Genomic DNA, 23,111 nt, shown 5'->3' with positions numbered 1-23,111 from the left:
ATCATCGTGAAAGAAGATAAAGTTAAAAAGTGGAATTTACCTGCTATACATTATCAAACAGAAGGAAAAGTTAGTGTGGTATTTTGCAAAATTTGTAAAGAATTTTATGACGGAAACAAATCGGAATTAGAAAAGCTACGGGGTCAAGTAAAAAAGTAGTACAAAATTGGATAAACGGTTCTTCGGCAGAAAAGAAAAATAATGCTTCTGATCATATGGCATTGCGCGTTCATGAACGGGCAGTTTTGCGTCTTCAAGTATTCCAGTGACGATGCGACAGCTTCATCCTCCCATACAGCGTCTTATGATGCCGATTCTGAGAGCTAGTTCTTTATCAAACAGACTCGTGTTTGCTCGCAGTATCTCAATTGTGCCGAAATTATGTCAGTGTAAACGTAAATCGAGGCAATCATCTCGCAGCAGGGGCGCCGGAAGCGGGGGGGCAGGGGGGCGGATGCCCTCCCTGCCCTCAATTTTTCTGCAGATGGAGGGGCAGGGGGGCAATGGTGCCCTTTTAAAGTCATGTAAGCTACTGCACATTTTGCAGTAAGCCTATAACAATTTCTGCTATTCGCTTTTAGCCTAGGCTATTTATAATCTTTCATTTTTGCCTCAAAATAATATTTAAGGCACAAAATTTTGCAACACAATACAGGCCTTAAAACTCCCTGTTTTTTCGGCAGCCATCGTGGCCTACCGGGAGCTCCTTCTTGGCGGCCAAATCTGCGTGCTTGGAGGCCAAAATAAAAATATCAATAGCACAAGTAAATAGAATTAAACTTGCAGCAATGCTAAAATGATCACTTAGCGTTGTTGAAGTCTGGGACTGGGCGACGTCTTACAATAGAATCGTTGCACCACGCAATAACTGCTTTATCGGGATTGTAATCCAGTACTGCGGGACCATCTAACGACACTCGCACGAGTGTCTCCAATGTGGCTGATTTTAAAGAAGTTCGCCACTCCCCTAGAATTCTTTTCAGCAACGAAAAACAACGTTCGACATGTGTTGACGATGAAGGCAAGGTAGTAAAATGACTATTTCAATGATGTGAAGGACATTACTAAAAGAAGCTAGGGACAGTGGAATAACGGGACGACTCACTTTACTGATTTTTCTTGTGAAATGGACAGCTGGAGGGTCACTAAGAAGTTCAAAAATTAGCAGAACTGCACAACGTTTTCTTTGCTTTTGCGTAAATTCATTCTCATCAAATGAATTGCTATATTTGGTTAAAATTTTGAGTGCTAGAAAATCTGCAGAACCTTACTGCGGCAGTGTGAGGCTACCTATTGTTACCGCTGTTGCGTAAAGTTAACCGCAGCATTACAATGACTTGAATACCTATTAATTAAACATGATATCCCATATCTCCTACATTTATTTTGGCGATACACTCTTTGTACACACGTGGGCAGGTCATATTAACTGCACCTGAGTATGCGACATATGGCAGTAGACCTCAAGTTGCAGTTGCATCAAATTTTGTCATAACATTATGACCCTCCAGTTGTCCACCTTACTTTTGAGTGAGCAATCCCCTACTTCTACCATCCCTAAAAGAAGCATAACATTTGCAAAATATGATCAAAAAATGTTTTCCCCTCGGATGTCAACTAACCCAGTTCTCCTTTTTAACAACGATTCAATGTCCAACAACATCGAATCGACATAAAAACGACAATATTGCCAGCCGATGTAAACTAGCACTTCGGATTAAGACTTTGTTAAAATAAACGTCGGGAATTACAAACAAGACTTACAGCGCTGGTGATCGCAGATGCATATATATTCCATCAATAACAAATATTCCCGCACAATGTAACAGCCGCGATTATGAAGCGCTGACCTAGTTTTGCGTCACTCTTTGATACTACATATTTTCGACAGTAAGTTGATCCACGATCATTCTATTGCGAAATTAAATAATTGGCTAGAAGAGACCGGCGGCCAAACTTGGCCGATTGAAGAGGTAGCACCGGCAGTCATTCAAGCACTACTTAGCGGCCATGGCCGCAGGCTGCTTTAAGGATGGACAGTAGGTTACATCATTATATAACATAGCATGATGCCCTTCTTTGTATAGGCTACCGGACACTTGTAGGCTATCATTACTCAATACATAGTGAGCTGATAGATTAGCATCATCGCTATATCTTATCTTGAAACTTGAAAAAAAAAATTGGCCTTTTAGTAAACAAAAGTGCCCTTTTTTTGTAATTTTGCCCCCCCAGTCAAAAATCGTTCCGGCGCCCCTGTCTCGCAGTGAGATATTAATTTGTTACCGGTACCCGGTTGAACAATTAACGTTATTTTATGATAATTCAAAGTCGCTAGATGTCGAATTAATGTAAAACAAACGTAAATTTCTTCTTGGGCATTGTTACGCAGGCAGCAAAATTCGTTATTTTGCATTGACTTCACGTCTGTAGACGTTGAATCAATGTAAAAATGATGATTTTTGCTGTCTGGGTACGCAATGTAACCCGCCAGGAAAATTAAATAGATTTGTGCTGACTAGAACGTTGAATCAACCCAAAATTAACTTACTTTTCCCCCCTGAGTTATTTAACGTAACAGCGTGCGTATCGCTACTTTTGGTATTATTACATCACTACAAATCAAACAGTGCGGTCGTGACTCGTGATAGACTACCGTACTCTAGTATATTTTTCGCTTCTCGTTTTTTCGATTTCAACGTCTGCAGACGTTGAATCAATGTAAAAACGACGGGTTTTGCCAGCTGGGTTGTGTGCTTTTGTGAATGCAAAATCGCCCATTACGTAATCACAGAAACTCTTTTAGTAGATGGAAGTCAAGTTGCAGCCGTGTTTATCTGTCTACTATTCTTTATTCACATTGCAAAACATTTCTGCAATCTTGGAACAACAAGTGCATAAGTCAGACATAAATCCTAACTTGCAAACACGTTGACAATTAAAGTAGCCTACTTCGGTTATTTTATCTATAAAAGAAACCCGTTGTGTCGAATAACACAAAACGTGTGTGGCAAAATGTTTGATGCCAGGCGTTGGAACTTCGATCAAAGCATTCTCCCGCAGTGTTGAAAATGGCGGCGCTGACACCTTGGGAGTTTCTCGTGTGAAGCGTCGCTTTTAGACCTTGCTTTGAAGTACCTGGCCAGGGATCTCAGGTACTCTGAGGTCCCTGGCGCAAGAAAGTTTACGTAAGTCAGCACTCTTATGATTGCATCACGTGATGCCCCCCCCCCCGATTGTTCCTCGACCTGACGACGTTTAGTCCTCTCTCAGTTTTTTTTTTCCTTTTTTTTTTCGTAAGGCACGGCGTTTGTCGAATAGTGATGGCGCGTGTCGAGTGACCTCGTCACCGAAAAAGACAAAAATCGCAGCCCTGCTTACAAGAAACCTTTTCATTTGGTAAAACTTACTTGAACATAACAATCAAGGAGGCTACTTCAATAGCTGTACAGTACATTCAGAGTTGCCAGTTCTGAGGTTAACCCACTGAATTGGGCTACTTTTGCTTTGGAGTTATGGAAAAATTTTAGCAGTCCGGTTTTTCTTCGTTTAGTTTCGTTTTCACCAAAATATTTTTATTTTGTGCAAATTTGTCACATTTTGGGCTTGCTTCATCGCTTGTGACAATTGGGCAACTTTTCAGTAGCATTTGGGATAAAAAATTTAAAAATATTTGGCAACCTTGAGGACGGTACACTTAAAGTTGTCAACTTTCACAACCTAAACTTGCCAGGGCAAGTAAGCAAAACCAACTTTAACTCTGAAAAAGGTTTTTCTTAATGAAAGATATTGTTTAAGCAGGTTGAAGAGGAAAAGTTGGGTCTTGTAGGTTAAGACTGTAATCTCTCACTCTCGTTTTCAATGGTTTATGCCGACACCGCCCTTCCATTCATTACAATTTCGGCAATGTTTTGTTCTAAAGTTATGTTTGCAAGTCAGTAGAATAGATTTCAAGGCAAGCAACGTCTCTTTTGTATATATTTCTTTCTCATGTGAAATTATATGAGATACGTCCATACAAAAAAAGAAAAAATATTGTGGGCGACTTTAAACCTAAAGGGCCCGAAATGTTTTACTGCTAATTGTTCACAAAATAAAGAGACACACAGAATAAACATCATAATTAATACGGTGTACAGTTTAATGAAAGCTTTTACACATGGGATATATACTGCCAAAATGGCAAAGTATATATGGCTTTGCATCAACCCAAATTTAAAAAAAATAATTTCAACCCTCATCTTCAGCGGTAGAAGTCACATTTTCTCACCACTCCTGACATTACAAAATGTAGTCACTTTTATGTGACAGGAATAGCCTAATGTATTAATAGACATTTGCTACAGCATTGATTTAACAATAAAAATTTAACACGTTTACAAGTTATAATAAAGTTTTTAATTTTTTTTTACTGATGGATATCATGCTTCATACTTGTGAGATCCCTCCACTTCCCCATAAAAATAATCATCAACACACAAAGATAATTTCTTTTGCTGAACACCGAATGTTTTAGTTCCTGTATATATTATGCAGTTTGAATTTTTTTCCAACTCTGTACAGCAAAATTCTGAAAAAGAAATATAGAAAATTGTTACAAAACTTCAATTTTCATGGAACAACAATCTAGTTACAACAACATTTAAAAAAGAATCAAACAGTCATAATACTGCATAGCACTGCTTACCAACACGCTAATAAAATAATATTTTGCCTGTTAAGTTGAGTCTTTTTGCAAACTTGTTTCTATATCTATTATATTATACTTACAAAAAATCTTGGAGCTAGTGTACAAGTCTACGCTCTGGTTAAAAATAGGCAGTTGGCTATTTGACCGGCTCCGGTCTCTTAATTTGAAACACTATTTGATCGGTCATGACGTATTCTTTTTTCCTTTTCTCTTTCAAAGCAAAAGATGAGAGGAGAAGAAAAAAGTGCCTATATATTAGGGTGTGGCTGGTGCGTGGTGCCGTTATGTTATTCAAATCAGCTCTCCGTTTAGCATACTCTGTGGATGGGTGATACAAACTCACTTGCAAAATTTCAGCTGATTTCGATAACATTTAGGTGTAGCACATGGGATTTAAAGATTGCGCAATCACACGGCACCAAAATAGTCAAAAATCGCTTATTTTTTTAGCATTTTTCAATAATACAAGCATATTTTCAACTATAAAATGTATTATTGGCCTATGTCAAATAGGGTGGTCCTTAGTTGTACACTAAAAAAAATTATTTGGGAAAATTGTTGGTCTGACCCTGCCAAAACGTTCCTTTTGGTTAAAAAACACCATGTGTAAAATTTCATTGATATTCATTAATATTTAGAGGTGGCTCAATGGATCCAAAATTCCACCCAGATGAGGTATATATAGAACACATAAGCACTTCCATAGTTGCTCTCTGCCCAACGCTCACATGCATGGGTCCCCCCATGTGTTCCTTAACAGTGGATATTAGCTGCTCAATGCTCATCGGCAGGGGTGTCATGATGGCAAATATCACTTGTTGTTGCCCAGTAAGGTCTGCTTCAGGATATTAGGAAACTTTTTACGGTGGTCAGCAACAATTCTCAATGCAAACTGCAGTTGCTCCTCGTCCTTTGTGAGAGGGCCAGAGAAATCCTTAACTAAGGCAACGCTACGTTCAGCGTGGTCGTTGGTGACAGCCAATGTAGCTAGGCTGATCCTTCCACTGAGCTGCCGAATATTCAAGGAAACCAACCAAAAGACGCAAGTTCTTGAAAAGAAGTGTTGAGTTCCTCATCGTAAAGTCGATGACAGTCTTCTCTTGAATGAGTCTTAAGTCGATAGTTGCACGCTTAAATGGCTCTTTTTCCGCTTCTTTCTCTTTCTTAACCGCAACCATCTTGTCCAAGCCATTGTCCAAAATGTCATCAAACAACGCCAAGCCAACCAACTGCTCAGAAAGCAACCACAGTTGGCTTGCAATCTTTTTCACTGTAGCGCTTGATATGTCAGCATTAATAGTTTGATCATCATCATAATCCATCGTCGGTTTGTTCCCCACTAGTGGGGGTGGCCGATTGTTTCCGCGCAGCAATTGTTTTAATCCCTTTTCTCCATTTCACCCTGTCCCTTGCATCTTCCTCCTTCAGTCCGACTTTTTTAAATTCATCCTTCACTTGTTGTTTTCACGTTCTTCTTGGACGACCACATTTCCTCTTCCCATCCACCTTTAGATCTAGTGCCTTTCTAAGAAAACTTCCTTCCTCCCTCCTTATCACATGTCCATACCATCTTACTCCATTTGCCCTTGCCAGTTGGTTTATGGTCTCTCTCATCTCTAGCATATCCAATAATTCTTCAGTCCTTTTTTCCCTTCTCGTTTTCACCCCACACATTGCTCTCACCATTGACCTTTCCGTTCTTCTCAGGATTGCCAGTTCACTCTCTCTCAATACCCATGTCTCGCTACCATATAGCATTGCAGGCCGCACACAGCTCCGATATACTTTTCCTTTCATCCTTAGTGAAAATTTCTGCAATTGCTTCATCAGCTTTAGGTCCCTTCTTGGGGCCTTTACAGCAATGCTCGCTGTTGCCCATGCTTCAACGTAGATGTCGGAAAAGAATTTGCAAATTGCAGAGTTCCTGCAATCCTCGATGCTGGCGTGCTGTCAATTTAAACTGTGAAAGAATAATCCAGACTTTGAAAGTGTAGATCCCATTTGCCATCCGTTGGTGCATGCTGCATGGCTCCGGGAGCTACAAAGTGGATGCCTTGAGGAGGGACAGCTCAAAGAAAAATAATTGCCAACTTCAGTAGTTCTATGTCATCTCTTGGCTGAGTGACTTTCACAGCCGTCTCCAAGACCTTCACCATCTCATTGTTGATGTCAACCACAGCATTGGCTGTATAATCATCAGTTGACGAGTCTTCAAATGCAGTCTGGTCAATAAACTACCATCTTGTTTTGAAGTGCTTGAACATTTGAACAAGAGAACATCAGGAGCTGATGAAGTCCCCGTGGCTTTAGAAAAGACTAAAGCAGCAATCAGAAGCATCCAGAGGACCAAATTACACTTTATTTAATCGCTTTAGAACAAACTGGGACAGTAGTACAAGTCAGGATTTTGCGGAATTGAATGTTTTCAATCGGAATGTTAATAACGCAGAGTTTTTATACGACTGTAAAGCACAACCAATTGAAACAGCTACCTCTATGATGGCTGCGAATACGAGGTATCGGTGCAGGGATGACTACAGAGAGATGTTGCATCTTTCATTGATATATGCTGGCTCAAACTTAGTGGAACTTGATAATTACATGATGCTAAAGCCTGGTGCACTCCATCAGGCATGGTGGATGGGGCACGAGTTATGTGTGCAATTAAGATTGTTCTTTTTGAAAACAAGATTAAAACTGCATTGAAAAAAAAGTAATTTTGTCATCATCACAATTTTTAAAGTTGAAACGATTTGTAAATTGCATAGTGTTTTTGTATGTGCCATGGTGGTTTACTTGTCAAATTGCAGTTGATGCACCTTACAATGACCTGGAACTAATAAGTAAATTTTTCGCATATAAAGGTGTCGATGAAGAAATTTCCACTATTGCAATCGCGTCATTTGCAAAGCATCACTGGTATCTTACAGAAGATTTGATACCATTTTTCCTGTTTAGTTCAAAGGTTAACTTGTCCTCAAAGGAAAAAATTGCAACAAAACTTTAAGAGCTTTGATAAAGGTACAAAATTCATCAACCGAATTGGTTTCGCTGCTGAAAAAGGTTATGTAAAACCCCAGTTTCTCAAGGAGGGATCATCGTCATCTTCTTTAGATCGATTTGTCGGTGCTGCTTCATGGATGTTTTTGATTTGTTTAAAATTGATATAGCATTCCTTGAACTAACAGTTGAAAGTTGGGAGTCTGATGCTTTGTGTCAACAAAGAGGCTGCATGGCCGAGTGGTGAGAGCCCTAGAACGGCAATCGAATAGGCGCCGGTTCGACACTGCTCAAGAGCATGCAGCTGTGTCTTTGGCAGGACACTTAAAGGCATGCCCGAAGGACTGAAGGTGGACATGAAGATTGGCTTCCTTGCCTTCTCGTCCACTTAATCTAAATCTTCAACCACCAGGTGTAAGCCTGGATACGACAAACAAAGTATAATATATATAAAAAGCTATTATCAACAGTGAATGTTTCAAATGATACTGCTGAAAGAGGAGTGAAGCTTGCTTCTGATTTCCTACATCACTCCAAAACTGAAGAAAAGTATCAGAACATTCTCCAAGTTGTTGAAAACGATCGAAAGGTTCTTCCTAACCAGCGTGAACGTTCCTCTGGGGATAGTTTAAAAACCTGGTTTCTGTATACATCATAAACATTGTTGCTATGCAATGTGTATTATATTTACTGGCCTACTGGTTTTAACTGTGTTTGTGTAGTAGCCTACTGTGTCCGTATGAAATGACAAATTTTCAAAAACCAAAGTGTTTCGTTGCCTCGACAAAAAAAAATACCAAAAATTTATGGAAATTAGGCGAAAAAGCCAATAAATTATCACAATAATACCCAAACATTATAATGCAAACAATACTTACTTTGACATAGGCCAATAATACATTTTATAGTTGAAAATATGCTTGTATTATTGAAAAATGCTAAAAAAATAAGCGATTTTTGACTATTTTCGGTGCCGTATGATTGCGCAATCTTTAAATCCCATGTGCTACACCTAAATTTTGTCGAAATCAGCTGAAATTTTGCAGGTGAGTTTGTATCACCCATCCACAGAGTATATCAAAAGAAGAGCTGATTTAGTAATGTCACAATCAATGTGCAAGGCGTCGAGTCGGGCTGCTTTGCGTCTTGACAGAATGTGCTGTTTTCATTATAAAATTCTTGAGCGGTATGTTATTATCGGTCAATGACCAGTAGTAACCTCTAATTGTGAAGTCGTTGTTATGTAACGTAATTCTAGATCATTCTGTATCTGGAACATTCTGTTGTTTTCACAATTACCAATATCGTTTGTCATGATGTCACAAGGTTGTTTACGAATGGACCTCTGATTACGAAATCTGTATTATGTAACGTGTGTTTTCTAGAATCATTTTCCCTACGTGACAATCTAGAGACTTCTGTTGTTCACATTTAAATGCTGCTTGATAGAACAATGGTTCTTTATGATGTAACCTTACGTAACCTTCTCGAAGTTACTACGCCGAAACAACTTTCTATAAATAGTGGTTTAGTTTGCATTATTATTACAGGGGTCCCACTCAAGATGTTCCTATTTTTTTTATGATTTTATGCCAAAAAAGTCAAAAATTTTATGATTTTTTATGAATTTTTTTGGTTATTTTATGATTTTTTTATGATTTTTCATCAAAATTTTATGATTTTTTTATGATTTTACTTTACATCAGAGCTCGATGTTTTGTTACATTTAATTTTTTTAAAGTAGGCTATTTATTTTCACAGTTTAAGGATAAGAAGCGATTACGGAAAAACAATCAATGCAAGTCATTACGTAAAAGCAAACATAGGCTACGGTACAGCTTTTGAGTGGAAGTAGAAAACATAATATAGCCTACTGTAAGCTTGTTATACTTTACATTATTTAAATGTGGTTAAATTGTTTAGCTCAGTTCAGAGCAAGCTGCACTTTAAAAATCAAATCAACGCAATAACAGACTTGCAAAGACATTGGGAATAACCAGTACTTCTAGGTTCTGCGGAAATCCAATTTATCATAATTCCTTTGGAACAGACCTGTTAATCAGTATTTGTTGTGGCTTGATCTTTCTTGCATGGCTCATATAAACCAACTTTTTAGTAACATTACTCAAATGATGTGAAAGGTAACTTGAAGCAACCACAAAAAAGTTTAGACAGTCTGATTTAAATTTCTTCTTGTCAACTTCAGTGAGGACCGCAACATCACTGAGTAAAACTTTTGCTCATGTTCCAGCATCAATCAAGTTCAACGACTTCTGAAGTTCTTTGTTTGTGACATCAACCAAAAGATGTTCTGACTCTGTGGATGATATGTTCTTTTTTTTTTGATGAATTTACTAAGCAAAGCCGTGATCAGATGGCAACTTTCATGTAAACCAACTTTCTAGTAACATTACTCAAACGGTTAATGGGAAAGTTTACCTCATCATCATACCGCCGATTTAGTTCATCTTTCACCATCCTCAGTGAAACAATTGTGATTCCTTTAAGAGAACTTCTATGTGAATCAATCAAATGTGTATTAATGGAGAAACCTCTTTCAGGACTGGCATTACCGTAACTTAATGTTAGAAAACATTTTGCCAGACTAAATAGTTGCGGATATTTTTTATCCCAGCATCATCAAACAGGCCTCCAATTTTTGTCTAAAAATAGTCAATTCTCTTGTAGGAAGACACTTTTGGTAGGGGTGTTACTGTTAAACCATATTTGATTTGTGCTTGAGTCCAGTAAGAAGATTGGGAATTGGTGTATAGCCTACTGTATTTGTTACTTTCAAGATCAGTCTTTTTGTAAAACTCATCTAGAATATCCTTAGATTGATACCGCAACCACTGCAGTCTTGCCTTATCATAAACTTCTTCTCTTGAAACAGATACATCAATTGCAAAAGCACTTGCACGACACTTTTTAATGCAATTGGAGACTGTCCAATGGATTGACAGTAGAAGTTGTAGTTCCAACATCATTTATTTTTTCTGGGTGCAAAAATTGTGCCTGCTTAAGAACAGATGAATGCAATGGCAAATGATGTAAAAGGTAACTTGTAGCAACCACAAAAAAGTTTAGACAGTCTGATTTAAATTTTTTCTTGTCGGCTTCAGTAAGGACTGCAATATCACTGAGTAAAATTTTTGCTCATGTTCCAGCATCAATCAAGTTCAAGGGCTTCTGAAGTTCTTTGTTTGTGACATCAAGCACAAGATTTTCTGACTCTGTGGATGATATGTTGTTTTTTTTGATAAATTTACTAAGCAAAGCTGTGATCAGATAGCACATTGCTGAGTAAAAAATGTGAATCAGTGGCTCTTCATATTGGAATAGGACTAAAAACCGTTCAAAGTCACCAGAAGCAAATGATACAAATGAAATATAAGCTTCAATCAAAGGATCCTTTAATGCTTCTTAAATCCTTTTGTATCTTTGGGTAGATGCAATGTTTGACTTGAAGTTTTTTGCTAAGGCAAAAACTACAGGAAGTAATGTCAGAGGTCCCACTCAAGGTTTAAGGCCATGAATTTCGCCTGAGTAACACATTGCTTGCAAATGGCCTCAATAGTTTCCTTGCCTAGCCCTACGCTTTTTCCCAAAACATTGCTGTCAAATTATCCTTTCACCATTCTCCCACAATAACTGCAATGTCTTGAAATCTTGTCAGTGTCTACTTGTCTATGTCTAATGACGTTTAAAACATGCACTGAAAGTATCTAGTTACGCTCCTTTTCTCATTCCAGCTCCACAGGCAACACTGGACTTGATTACGCAACCACATGTTATCCTAAATCAATGCATTCAACACAATCGTTACACAAATAATTATGCTGTTATCATGGTTGGAATTGTTACACATTACACTATATCAATTTTTTTGATTTTTACATGCTCAGTTCTCCATTACAACTAAATTTTATGATTTTTTATGATTGTGTCTATATTTTATGCTATTTTATGATTTTTTCCAAATCAAGCAAAATTTTATGATTTTTTATGATTTTATGCCGAGTGGGACCCCTGTTATTATGAGTTGATTATGAGAGTTGTGCTATGAGTTGTGGATTGGTAGTTGATGCAGAAATTATTGGTGATTGAGACTTGAAGTAATTGAATACAAGTAGATGAGAATTGGTGCTGATATAAATTGTGTTCGAAATTAGAGTTATTTGAGAAGCCGTTCGTTAAAGTTCTTCAAGAAGTCAGATTATCATTTCACTAGTAGAATTATTCAACATTTAATTGACTGCTTTTCGGTTTGACCCATTAAACTACGTCATTGAACCTTTCCAAGTCTTTTTCCTGGTAAGAGATAGAAAGAAATCGTGACATTCTGGGGGCTCGTCCGGGATTAAACCGAATAAACCGAAGAATACCGAAAGATTTATTGAGAGAATAATAAATTAACAACAAGCTGTCAAAATGGCGGATGCCGTCAAACATGAGATGATTGAAGACTTACGGAGCATGGCTGAACGAATGGGGCTGAGTGACAATGAAAAGTCTCAGTTTGTGATGGAAAAGTATCACAAGATAATGGCTCAAAAAGCTCAGCGAGAAGCTGACGAAAGAGAAGATAGAAGAGCTGCTCGTGAAATAAGAAAAGTAGAACTTGAAGCCGAAGAGAAGCGGGCACAACGCGAAGCAGAAGAGAAGCGAGCAGAACTTGAAGCTGAAGAGAAGCGGGCACAACGCGAAGCAGAAGCTGAAGAGAAGCGAGCACAACTTGAAGCTGAAGAGAAGCGAGCACAACGCGAAGCAGAAGCTGAAGAGAAGCGAGCACAACGCGAAGCAGAAGCTGAAGAAAAACGTGCACAACGGCAGTACGAAGCAGAAGCTGAAGAGAGAAGAGCGCAATATGAATTGGAAAAGTTAAGGCTTGATTTAGAAAAACAAAAACTGGACATTGGTGAGCGATCTAATTCTACTAATGATAATGTTCGAGATGTTATTGTGGTACAAGTTAGACGTCCAGATTTGCCATCATTTGTTGAAGAAAAAGATGAGTTGGATAGTTATTTGTTAAGATTTGAAAGATATGCTACAATAGCCAAATTGGAGAAGTCAACGTGGGCTACCCAGCTAAGCATGTTATTATCGGGACAAGCTCTTGATGTATATTCAAGACTTTCGCAAGAAGAGGCCATGAATTACGACAGATTGAAGTTAGCTCTGTTAAAGCGATACAATTTTACCGAGCATGGATACCGTCAAAGATTCCGTGAGGCAAAGCCTGAACGACACGAAAGCCCAGGTCAATTTATTGAACGTTTAAGAAACCTTTTGTTAAAATGGTTTGAACTTTCGGGGGCCGATCAATCATTGGACGGATTAGCAAACCTTATAGTTAAGGAACAATTCACAGATTCATGTTCAAAAGATCTGTCTGTTTATTTAATGGAGAGAAGTCCAAAGACTCTAGAAGAAATAGCCAGTGTGGCAGAACAGTATTTAGTTGCTCATGATGAGAAGTTGTCGACTGAAGAGACGTTGTCATGCGATAATGACGAAGGACAAACAAATAATTTTAAAGGAGGTGCGGTTCCAAGAGAAGTACGTTGTTTTAATTGTAATGGCTTAGGTCATAAGGCTGTTAACTGCCGGAGGAAGACTAACAGAAATCATCAGGAATCGAGGAAGTGGTGCAATCGTTGCAATAGGCAAGGACACGAAGCGAAGGAATGCAAGGACAAGTCGTTTTCTCTTTCCAATCAGTCTGGAAAAGACAAAGACACGGACGTTTATCGATGCGGTTGTGCGTTAATGATTCCTGAACCCACGCTTGGGGAGGAGAAACCGGATGAAGATGTTTGCGAAAAAATAATACCTGAAGATTACCTGCCAGTAGTGGATGGAACAGTTGGAAACAAAAAGGTAAAAGTTTTACGTGATTCTGGTTCTACGGGTATAATGGTGAGGAGAGATTTAGTAAAAGACAGTCAGTTAACGGGAAAAACTGGAATTGTGATGTCGATAAATAACACTTCAATCCAAGGACCGTTAGCAAGGATATATATCGAAACCCCGTATTGTAGTGGGACTGTGAAAGCGTTATGTTTACAAAACTCTTTAGTTGATCTTATAATCGGAAATGTTATTGAGAGAAATTCTGAAGTTACTTGTTATTCTTATGGCAAGAATGGTCACTTTGCTCGAGATTGTTCTGCAGATAATCAGCGACGATTTTACGATCGCGGATGCTACGAGCGCGACGAACCGGGAAGAGGCAGGCGACGACCATTTGGAGTTTGCTATAGATGCGGTAGACGCGGACACTTCGCCAGGGAGTGCGTTGCTGACGGCGGACATTCGGAAAACAGACGTTGCCGTGACAACCACTGCTACCGATGTGGGGAGATTGGACACATAGCCAGGAGCTGCCCTTTTGATGAAAAGGCTTGCTACAACTGTCACAGAGAGGGTCATCTCGCCAAGGACTGTCCGGAGAGGAGGTGTTTCCGATGTAGGAAGATGGGTCATCTCGCTCGCCGATGCATTGAAGACATTGAGGACGATGGAAACTTTCACAGTAAACGTGACTATTGTTTTAAGAAAAGCTATCGTTGGTAGATCATGCAACGATAGACTTATGAGAACTGTTTTATTGAGTAATTAATTATTTTGTAATATGTTTTGTATTGATTGTGTTGTTATATTGTTTGCAACAATATTCTAAGGGGGGGCGTATGTCACAATCAATGTGCAAGGCGTCGAGTCGGGCTGCTTTGCGTCTTGACAGAATGTGCTGTTTTCATTATAAAATTCTTGAGCGGTATGTTGTTATCGGTCAATGACCAGTAGTAACCTCTAATTGTGAAGTCGTTGTTATGTAACGTAATTCTAGATCATTCTGTATCTGGAACATTCTGTTGTTTTCACAATTGCCAATATCGTTTGTCATGATGTCACAAGGTTGTTTACGAATGGACCTCTGATTACGAAATCTGTATTATGTAACGTGTGTTCTCTAGAATCATTTTCCCTACGTGACAATCTAGAGACTTCTGTTGTTTACATTTAAATGCTGCTTGATAGAACAATGGTTCTTTATGATGTAACCTTACGTAACCTTCTCGAAGTTACTACACCGAAACAACTTTCTATAAATAGTGGTGTAGTTTGCATTATTATTATGAGTTGATTATGAGAGTTGTGCTATGAGTTGTGGATTGGTAGTTGATGCAGAAATTATTGGTGATTGAGACTTGAAGTAATTAAATACAAGTAGATGAGAATTGGTGCTGATATAAATTGTGTTCGAAATTAGAGTTATTTGAGAAGCCGTTCGTTAAAGTTCTTCAAGAAGTCAGATTATCATTTCACTAGTAGAATTATTCGACATTTAATTGACTGCTTTTCGGTTTGACCCATTAAACTACGTCATTGAACCTTTCCAAGTCTTTTTCCTGGTAAGAGATAGAAAGAAATCGTGACAAGTAAAGTATTTAATTTTTGGTAGGCACCAGCCACACCCTACTATATATATAAGTTCTAAATTCGACAATTTTATTCAACTGAGTCCGTGGCGCTTGCGATCTTTCTCGGGCCGGTGTTTGCGAGTGAACGAGTTTGATACTACCCCAAAGCGCTTTTTTTTTGTTTAATTAAATTTTGATCCAAAGTGAACTCAATCATTAGGCTGCTGCATTTTTGTGGTCAATTTTTAATTCGAGTACCGGTTGCTTTTTTATGTCTTCTCAAATATCATCAAAAGTGAGAAAAACTGACTGGAAAAGGTGATCTGGTACTAATACTATGACACTTCCTCAAATGGGCGATCTACCTAACACAGAAAGCAATCATTAAGAAAACAAATCAATAGTTTTTTTTTCAAGTCTAAACCTTAAACCCAGTGGTTCCCAACCTTTTTGACCTTGCGGGACCCTATCAAGAGATAAATAGTTTGTGCACCCTGGCTAAACTGGATCAATTTTATGAGGTTTCTGTATTTCAAATAACTGTATGAAATAACACAGAATGAGTTGTACAGTATAGCGCACATAAATATATCTATTTATTCAAAAATCATTGTGAAATTTGGGCTTGACTTCTTGCACAAAGTCCCTTAATATCTGGAGGCACATTTGATAAAGCCATCCGCATTTCTTCCTCGACTATAAGCGTCGTTCTCGTTTTTTTTTTGTTTTTAGTTTTTATGTTTGTTAATACGGTAAATCCACTCTCACATAGGTATGACGTGGAAAACTGCAGCAAACGCACAATAGCTTCCTTTCCAACGCAAGGACCTATTCATTTTGAATTTTTATCCAGAACTTGTCGAGAGGCATCTGCTTGTGCATAAGCTTAAAATTTCCATCGTGTGAATAGATTGGTTTACAATGGTTTGCAAACAATCGAGCAATTTTATAATCGTGCTGGGTCACATCACTGCAATTTGACTTTGTGCGCCGTGAAACGCAACATAAAATAATGAAACCTGGCAATAATGGGTTTGTTTGTTTTGTTTATGTTTTTCATATATTTACCCTGCATTGCGGGAAAGCGGACTTGAGCGCTATGCATCGGTGTACGCCTCCCGACGTACACCTGACCCACGCTGCAGCCGACGGCAATGTCTGTTTCCAGTTGTCTACTCTACTTATGACTTAAATTTGGTACTACCCATTACTCAAAATCGATCACTGGGTAGAGGCAAGTATCGTAAAGTTTCTTGCCAAACAACAGCAAGTACGGGTGGCTGGAGTCGAACATGCAGGCTCTCGACTGCGAGCCCAACGCGCTAACCACTCGGCCACTGCTGCCAATAAATGGTGCGTTTCAAATTTTATGGAAAGAACAGCAAGAGTCAAAATCTCTTCCACGCTGTTTTTTCTGGGCGAGAAAACAAAGGCTTACCGCCAGCGACTCTCCAGAAAGGAGCCGGGAATAACTGCGAGACGCGAATCTTAATACGCACTAAAACTCGGTTAGAAATAGGTTTAAATAAATTCCGCACTTAACGGGTTAAAGTTAAAATAAAGAATGGGCCGCAGTATTGCAATATCTCGCGGCACCCTTGAGCATTGCAATTGGCACCCCAGTTGGGAACCACTGCTTAAACCATTTGACCAGGTTAACACTCACAATAGTATTTCAAAAAAACATTTAATTAAAAAAATTTTTTTTTGAAATACTATTGTGAGTGTTAACTTGATCAAATGGTTTAAGTAAGGATGTGCCGATTAATCGGCATCGGAATCGGCAGGTATCGGCAATTTTTGGAGAATCGGCATCGGAATCGGCATCGGAAAAAATTGCCGATTCTTTCCGATTCTTTATCAAAGTTTCCTAATCAAAAGTAGCGCGAGCGCGTGGAAATACCGATCAAAGAACGGCTTCTTTGAACAACTGCATTAGCGTCAACTAGCATTCGGAGAGCGGTAGTCTAAAACTCTAAATTATGACGATTGTCCGCCATTTTGTAAACTCTTGTTTAGTAGGGACGAGATCAAAATACTTTCTTTCTTTGAAATGACGAAAAACGTTCAAAGAGAAAATCAGACCAGATAAAATATAAAAGTTGAATGATTACACAACGGTTAGAAGTTAAAGGAGAAATGGATTATTACGTAATAGTTATTAGCTTGCAGTATGCGATGCACTAAAAGCAAGTTAAGAGAAAAAGCGAGGGAGTATAAACTGCAAAGAAAATGAGAACAACTGTCTGAAAGATTCAAAACGCTTTTGAAAAAAAAACAAAGGGCGTCAATGGAAAACAATGTGTGAAGTTGCAAGTTATATCTTTTCAGATGCTGAATTGCAGTGAATTAATCTTGTCACTTAGTAAACACGTGAAAAAAGATTACCTCGTTTGCGCAATAATCACTCGATTGTTTGTTCAACGCATGAAACGGACTATGTTACAGCCAAATGCTGTCCCGGCTCTAGTCGGCATTCGGCAAAATTAGGGAGTTTTCTTTGATCTGTAGAATATACCTTAATGCAGACATTTTAGCGCAGCAAGAAAAGAAATGATTTGGTGGAAAGCAAACAATACTACGGTATGTTTCCTGAGCTGAGCAAAATTGCAAATAAATTGCTTTCGTCACCACCATCGTCGATCGAAAGCGCACAAATTTTTAGCACAGGTGGCAATATTTTTACGCCTCAACGGAACAGACTTACTACAGCAACTGGAGAAAAGTTGATGTTATTGCATTTTAATTCACGTGCCTTTAATTTTGAATATTAAAAAGCGAAAATGGTCTTTGAAATTATTGTTTAATCGTTGTAAAATTCGTAGTCACTGAAAGTTGCTTAATGTTAATTTACTAAGCAGAGAGAAGTGAACTCCAAGTATATTATATAGGCCTATTACGCTTAATGCGTTCAACAAACAATCATGTGATTGCGCAAACGTAATCAAACCAGCTACCCGGTTTTCTTCACGTGTTTGCTAAGCAACAAGATTGGCTGCAACTCTGCATTCGAAAACAATACTAATTTCTTCACAAGATGTTTTTCTTTTTTCGCCTATTGATGCACTTTGAATGCAACGCTGGTGTGTTACTTTTTTAAAGGTTTTTGTATATTCAATACCGCTGCGTTCATTTTCTTTTACACTCTAGTCTTTTTCTCTTCTTGTTTCTGGCACCTTCTTGAATTCTGCGAGAAAAATACTGCAAACCGCACAAGATAATATTTTGCACACTGCATTAAGCTACGTTTATTTTGCACTCTGTGAGCAATGGCGATTTTTCTCTTTTCACTGATTTCCGCAACAAATAAAACGCGTGCCTATCACCACTTTGTAGCGCGCAAGAAGCGAAGAACTACCATAAAAAATCACGTTGTCTAGAGCAGGCGACAAAGTGAACACTTTTAGACATTTCAAAGGCAGCAACTTGTAACAAAATCGCGACCACTTGTAGAGCGCCAACTAAAAGCAGCTTTAATCATTTAACCAAAGAATCGGCATCGAAATCGGTATCGGCATCGGCAGATATTTAAGAATCGGCATCGGCAAAAATTCTGTAATTGGCACATCCCTAGGTTTAAGGTTTAGACTTGAAAAAAAACTATTGATTTGTTTTCTCAAATATAAGTAATAAAGTTAGAGTATTTTTAATTTGCTGGAATTTGAGAATTTCTCTGGGTAATTTTCCGTTCGTCATAAGAGGATGTGACCGTGTTTGCCGATCGACACATTACATTTCTGCTCTCAACAAATTAGTTTGGTGGCTGTGAAAAGTTATATACAATACTTCTTTAAAAAAATGGTTTCATCAATGTCAAGTTTGTCAATGTCAGCGGCGCGTGCGATGTTTCTCGGGCTGGTAATCCCCAAGGGTATGAGTTCGATACTGCCCAGAAGCGTTTTATTTTAAACTAAAATTGTCTGCTAAAAAACACTGCCTTGATGAAACCATTTTTTTTAAAGAGGTATTGTCACTTTTTACAGCCACCAAATTAACTTGTTGAGAGCAGAAATGTAATGCGTCGTTCGGCATACACGGTCACATCCTCTTATGATGAACGGAAAAAATTACTTTGCCGTTCTGTACATGTTTGCGCCAGCAGCAAAAAATAAAATTGAATTGAAAATTACCCAGAGAAATTCTCAAATTCCAGCAAATTAAAAATACTTTAACTTTATTACTTATATATATTTGAAAAGACATAAAAAAGCTACTCGAATTAAAAATTGACCACAAAAATGCAGCAGCCTAACGATTGAGTCACTTCGAGAGAAAATTTAGTTTAAAAAAAGCACTTCTGGGTAGTATCGAACTCATTCCATCAGGAACACCAGCCGAGAAAGGTCACATGTGCCACAGGCTCAGTTGAATAAAACTGTTGAATTTAGAACTTATAGAGGCACTTTTTTCTTCTCCTCTCGTCTTTCGCTTTGAAAGAGAAAGAGAAAAAAGAATACGTCATGACTCATGACCAGTCAAATAGTGTTTCAGATTAAAAGACCGGAGCCGGTCAAATAGCCACTGCCTTAAAAATACCATGACGTCATACATTGGAATTGAACAAGCATATCGGGTGAAAGTACTTTTGCTTTGTTGTTCACACACTTTAGCCCATAATTTGTCTTGGTCGATTCTAATCTTTGACGTATATTAAAAGTCATAGCATTTATGACCACTGACCAGTGTGTAGACTTGTATACCAGCTCCAAATCTCTATCTACAGACGAAATCAGTTAATAGTATACTGCTTAAATGTATCAATCGTTTATTTGAATCAAAACCTGAAATCCCAAACCAAATCCAATCTGATGTTAAGTAAAAACATCGGTTAAGCGCATACCGCTTAAAAGAATAAGTCGGATAAAAGCATCAGGATTTGCTTGTAGTTTGCATACTTCATTCATTTAATCATACAATTGTACCCGTTAGCGAAAAGAGAATGTCTCTTTTTTGCTTCGCATTATTGTCTGCAATGTTCAAAGGCAAAATGAAGCAAAGGTGAGACAGACGCATGCGCTCAAAACAAAGACAAGTGTCTGTAATCCCAGGCCATAATCTTATGTGCTAGACATCGCACCACAACATGGCACCACAAAGAACCAATATTCGCAGAGCTGGGCTTCATTATAACAGAAGAGCACACAAAAGGAATAATCCCACTAAAGAAGTTTAAATGCTTTTGATGTCATCCGTGTCAGCGACTGGCCTTCCAAGGAATGGACAATGGACATGGACAAATTATTTCGGCTTAAAAGGGAAGTGTTGGAAAGCATGTCCAAACGTTTTTACCAGAAAACTTTGGAGAATTTTTTTTAAATTGCTGAAAAAAAGTAGCCTACTGTTGTGAAATGCAGTGCATAATTTCATTTGTGCAGTTTCGTTCAGTTGAAGAACATTGCAAATTAGTTATTTTACCAGACAGCGCAAAAGACTTGAAAAAAAACTTTGCGATTTCAAAACAATGAGTGTGAGCGGTGTTTTTCTACCATACCACTATTTTCGTAGCCCACGTTCCATACTCAAAACTACACAGCTGGTACAAGCTAAAAATAGCACGCTTGAATCAAAAACGTCAACGTCAAAGTTTGCGTTGTGACGTCACAGAGATCAGTGAGATTAAAAGAAGTCCGATTGCTGCAGTTTGCAGAAAAATGCTTTAATCATACATGCTCAGCCAAGTCAGCAAAGCTGGTCTTTTTTACATTGTTTCAACGTCTGCAGATGATAAATCAATGTAAAAAGGACCAGTTTTGCCGGCTGGAACATACAGCATAGTGTTATGTAACACAGAACTAGTAAACTCTTTAAAGTTTAACCAGAATTGTAACCAGTTGTAGGAAGCATCAGTTGTGTAGGAAGCATCAGTAATATGCGTTGCAGCCTAGTCAGCACAGACATCTTCCCAACAATTAGGCCCATTCACAATAAACCTTTTTTTTAGTAAATTGGTTAAACGAATCAACCGTATAATCGTATCAAAACGTCTGGCAAATAGGTGATTCGATTAACCGATTTCGTCTGTATATGATAAAATCAAAATCACATGTTTGACTATTCTCACCTTTGTTATGAAGACTTAATTCAAGAGATCCATTAAACGTAGAATTGCATTTTGGACAAATGTATGGAACATCTTCATTGTGACATGCTAATTGCATTAATGAAGGACTTGACACTTCCATTCCCAAACTTTCTAATGGCCTACATGCAATAAAAACGAATATCCCTGCTTTTGAAAATTAAATTAACTACAATATTAAACAAAAACAAAGTTTATGGAGAGATTTTAAGAGTTTGAACAATTTGCAGTTACAATATTACAGCTAATCTACTAACGAAAGCATTAGCTTCATTAATTTGCATTTAGCGGAACTGTGCCCTCTACTGTGTAAGTGTGTACAGCCTACATAACATGAACCTTGCATGTTGTGTAAAATAGGATGCAACCTAGTTCGCACCATGAACAGTTCGGACTGTCAGTTCGTACCTTGAAAAGATCGAGAAAAATTTTTTAAAAAAGGCGAAGTCGCTGATTGCAGTTTCCGCAATCATTTAAAAATTTTCCCCTGAAAAGATCGAGAGAAAAAATAGCTCAAAACCGAAGTGCGCTGATCGCAGTTTCCGCAAACATTTTTCCGCAGTTTCCGCTAACTCTAACCATACAGTAATCTATGCTCTAACCCCAACCCTCGCTGATTGCAGTTTCCAATTTTTTCCGCAGTTTCCGTTAACTCTTATCCTAATTCTAATCATAAAGTAATCTATGCTCTAACCCTAACCCTCGCTGATTGCAGTTTCCGCAAAGATTTTTCCGCGGTTTCCCCAAACATTTTTCCGCAGTTTCTGCTATCCTTTACCCTAACCATTGAGTAATCTATGCTCTAACCCTTGCTGATCGCAGTTTCCGCAAACATTTTTCCGCAGTTTCCGCTTACCTTAACTCTAACCATAGCATAGAGTAATCGGTGCTGGTTTAGCATCGGCCGCCTTGGTGAGTGACGTCATTAAAATGTGTGACGTCATGCAAAAAAACGCAACTACTTTTAAAAAGGGTGCAAAAACGCGGAACAGAAGTAAAAGCGGAAAGGCTATTGATTTTTTAATATTTGTAGTGAATAGTGCCTTCTAGCTTTCTCATTTCTGCTCGGACTTTAACAATTTTCCTATCGTTGGAAAGCATAATGCCTCATCTACCCGAATGGATTAATTGTCAGTCTAAAGTAGGCATTAAACTTAAACTTTACTATTTTGTACCAATTCTCCGCAATTCATTTTTTACAATAAAAATACCAAACCAACACAAATTAAAAGATTATGTCTTGGTTTATTCATATGTTAACTTTCACATTTATATCTAATCCACAAAACGAGCAATCGTTGTTCAAACGTAACCGCTCGACGAAGCTTTTTTCCAATGCATTTTTCAAGGCGATTCGATCGTGGTTCAGTAGCCTATAAGCCGCCCACAGTTTGCAGTGATCGATGAATACTGCCTCCACCAAATGTGTTGTAGCTTTCTCATTTCTGCTCGGACTTTAACAGTTTTACCATCGTTGGAAAGCACGATACTGCATCTATCCGATTAAATTGGTTGCAAGTTTAAAGTATGCATTACATTGACCTAGCGCTAACTTAAACTTTACTATTTTGTACCAATTCTTAGCAATTCATTTTTTACAATAAAAGTACCAAACCAACACAAATTAAAAGAGTATGTCTTGGTTTATTCATATGTTAACTTTCACATTTATATCTAATCAACAAAACGAGCAATCGTTGTTCAAACGTAACCGCTCGACGAAGCTTTTTTCCAATGCATTTTTCAAATCGATTCGATCGTGGTTCAGTATGAGCCGCCCACAGTTTGCTGTGATCGATGAATACTGCCTCCACCAAATATGCTGTAGCTTTCTCATTTCTGCTCGGATTCTAACAATTTTACTATCGTTGGATGGTATTATGCTTCATCTACCCGAATGGATTAATTGCCAATC

The 23,111-nt window shown here is 38.2% G+C and overlaps 1 protein-coding gene across 1 annotated transcript in view; it reads right to left on the bottom strand.

Moving 5' to 3' along the window:
* LOC145778127 (uncharacterized) overlaps positions 1-21,360 on the bottom strand; it is a 44,669-nt gene extending 23,309 nt beyond the window's left edge. The window contains exons 1-2 of the mRNA XM_082589541.1: positions 21,179-21,360; positions 4,435-4,570 (exon numbers count right to left, since the gene is read on the bottom strand). Coding sequence (XP_082445667.1) covers positions 4,435-4,570; positions 21,179-21,299 — 257 coding nt within the window. The 5' untranslated portion in view covers positions 21,300-21,360. The remainder of the gene's footprint in view (positions 1-4,434; positions 4,571-21,178) is intronic.
* Positions 21,361-23,111: the final 1,751 nt, after the last annotated feature.

The sequence above is a fragment of the Aplidium turbinatum genome, chromosome 10, assembly GCF_918807975.1.
Source record: "Aplidium turbinatum chromosome 10, kaAplTurb1.1, whole genome shotgun sequence".
Taxonomy (NCBI): domain Eukaryota; kingdom Metazoa; phylum Chordata; class Ascidiacea; order Aplousobranchia; family Polyclinidae; genus Aplidium; species Aplidium turbinatum.
The sequence above is the reverse complement of the archived record's forward strand: the minus strand, read 5'-3'. Positions and strand labels throughout refer to the sequence as shown.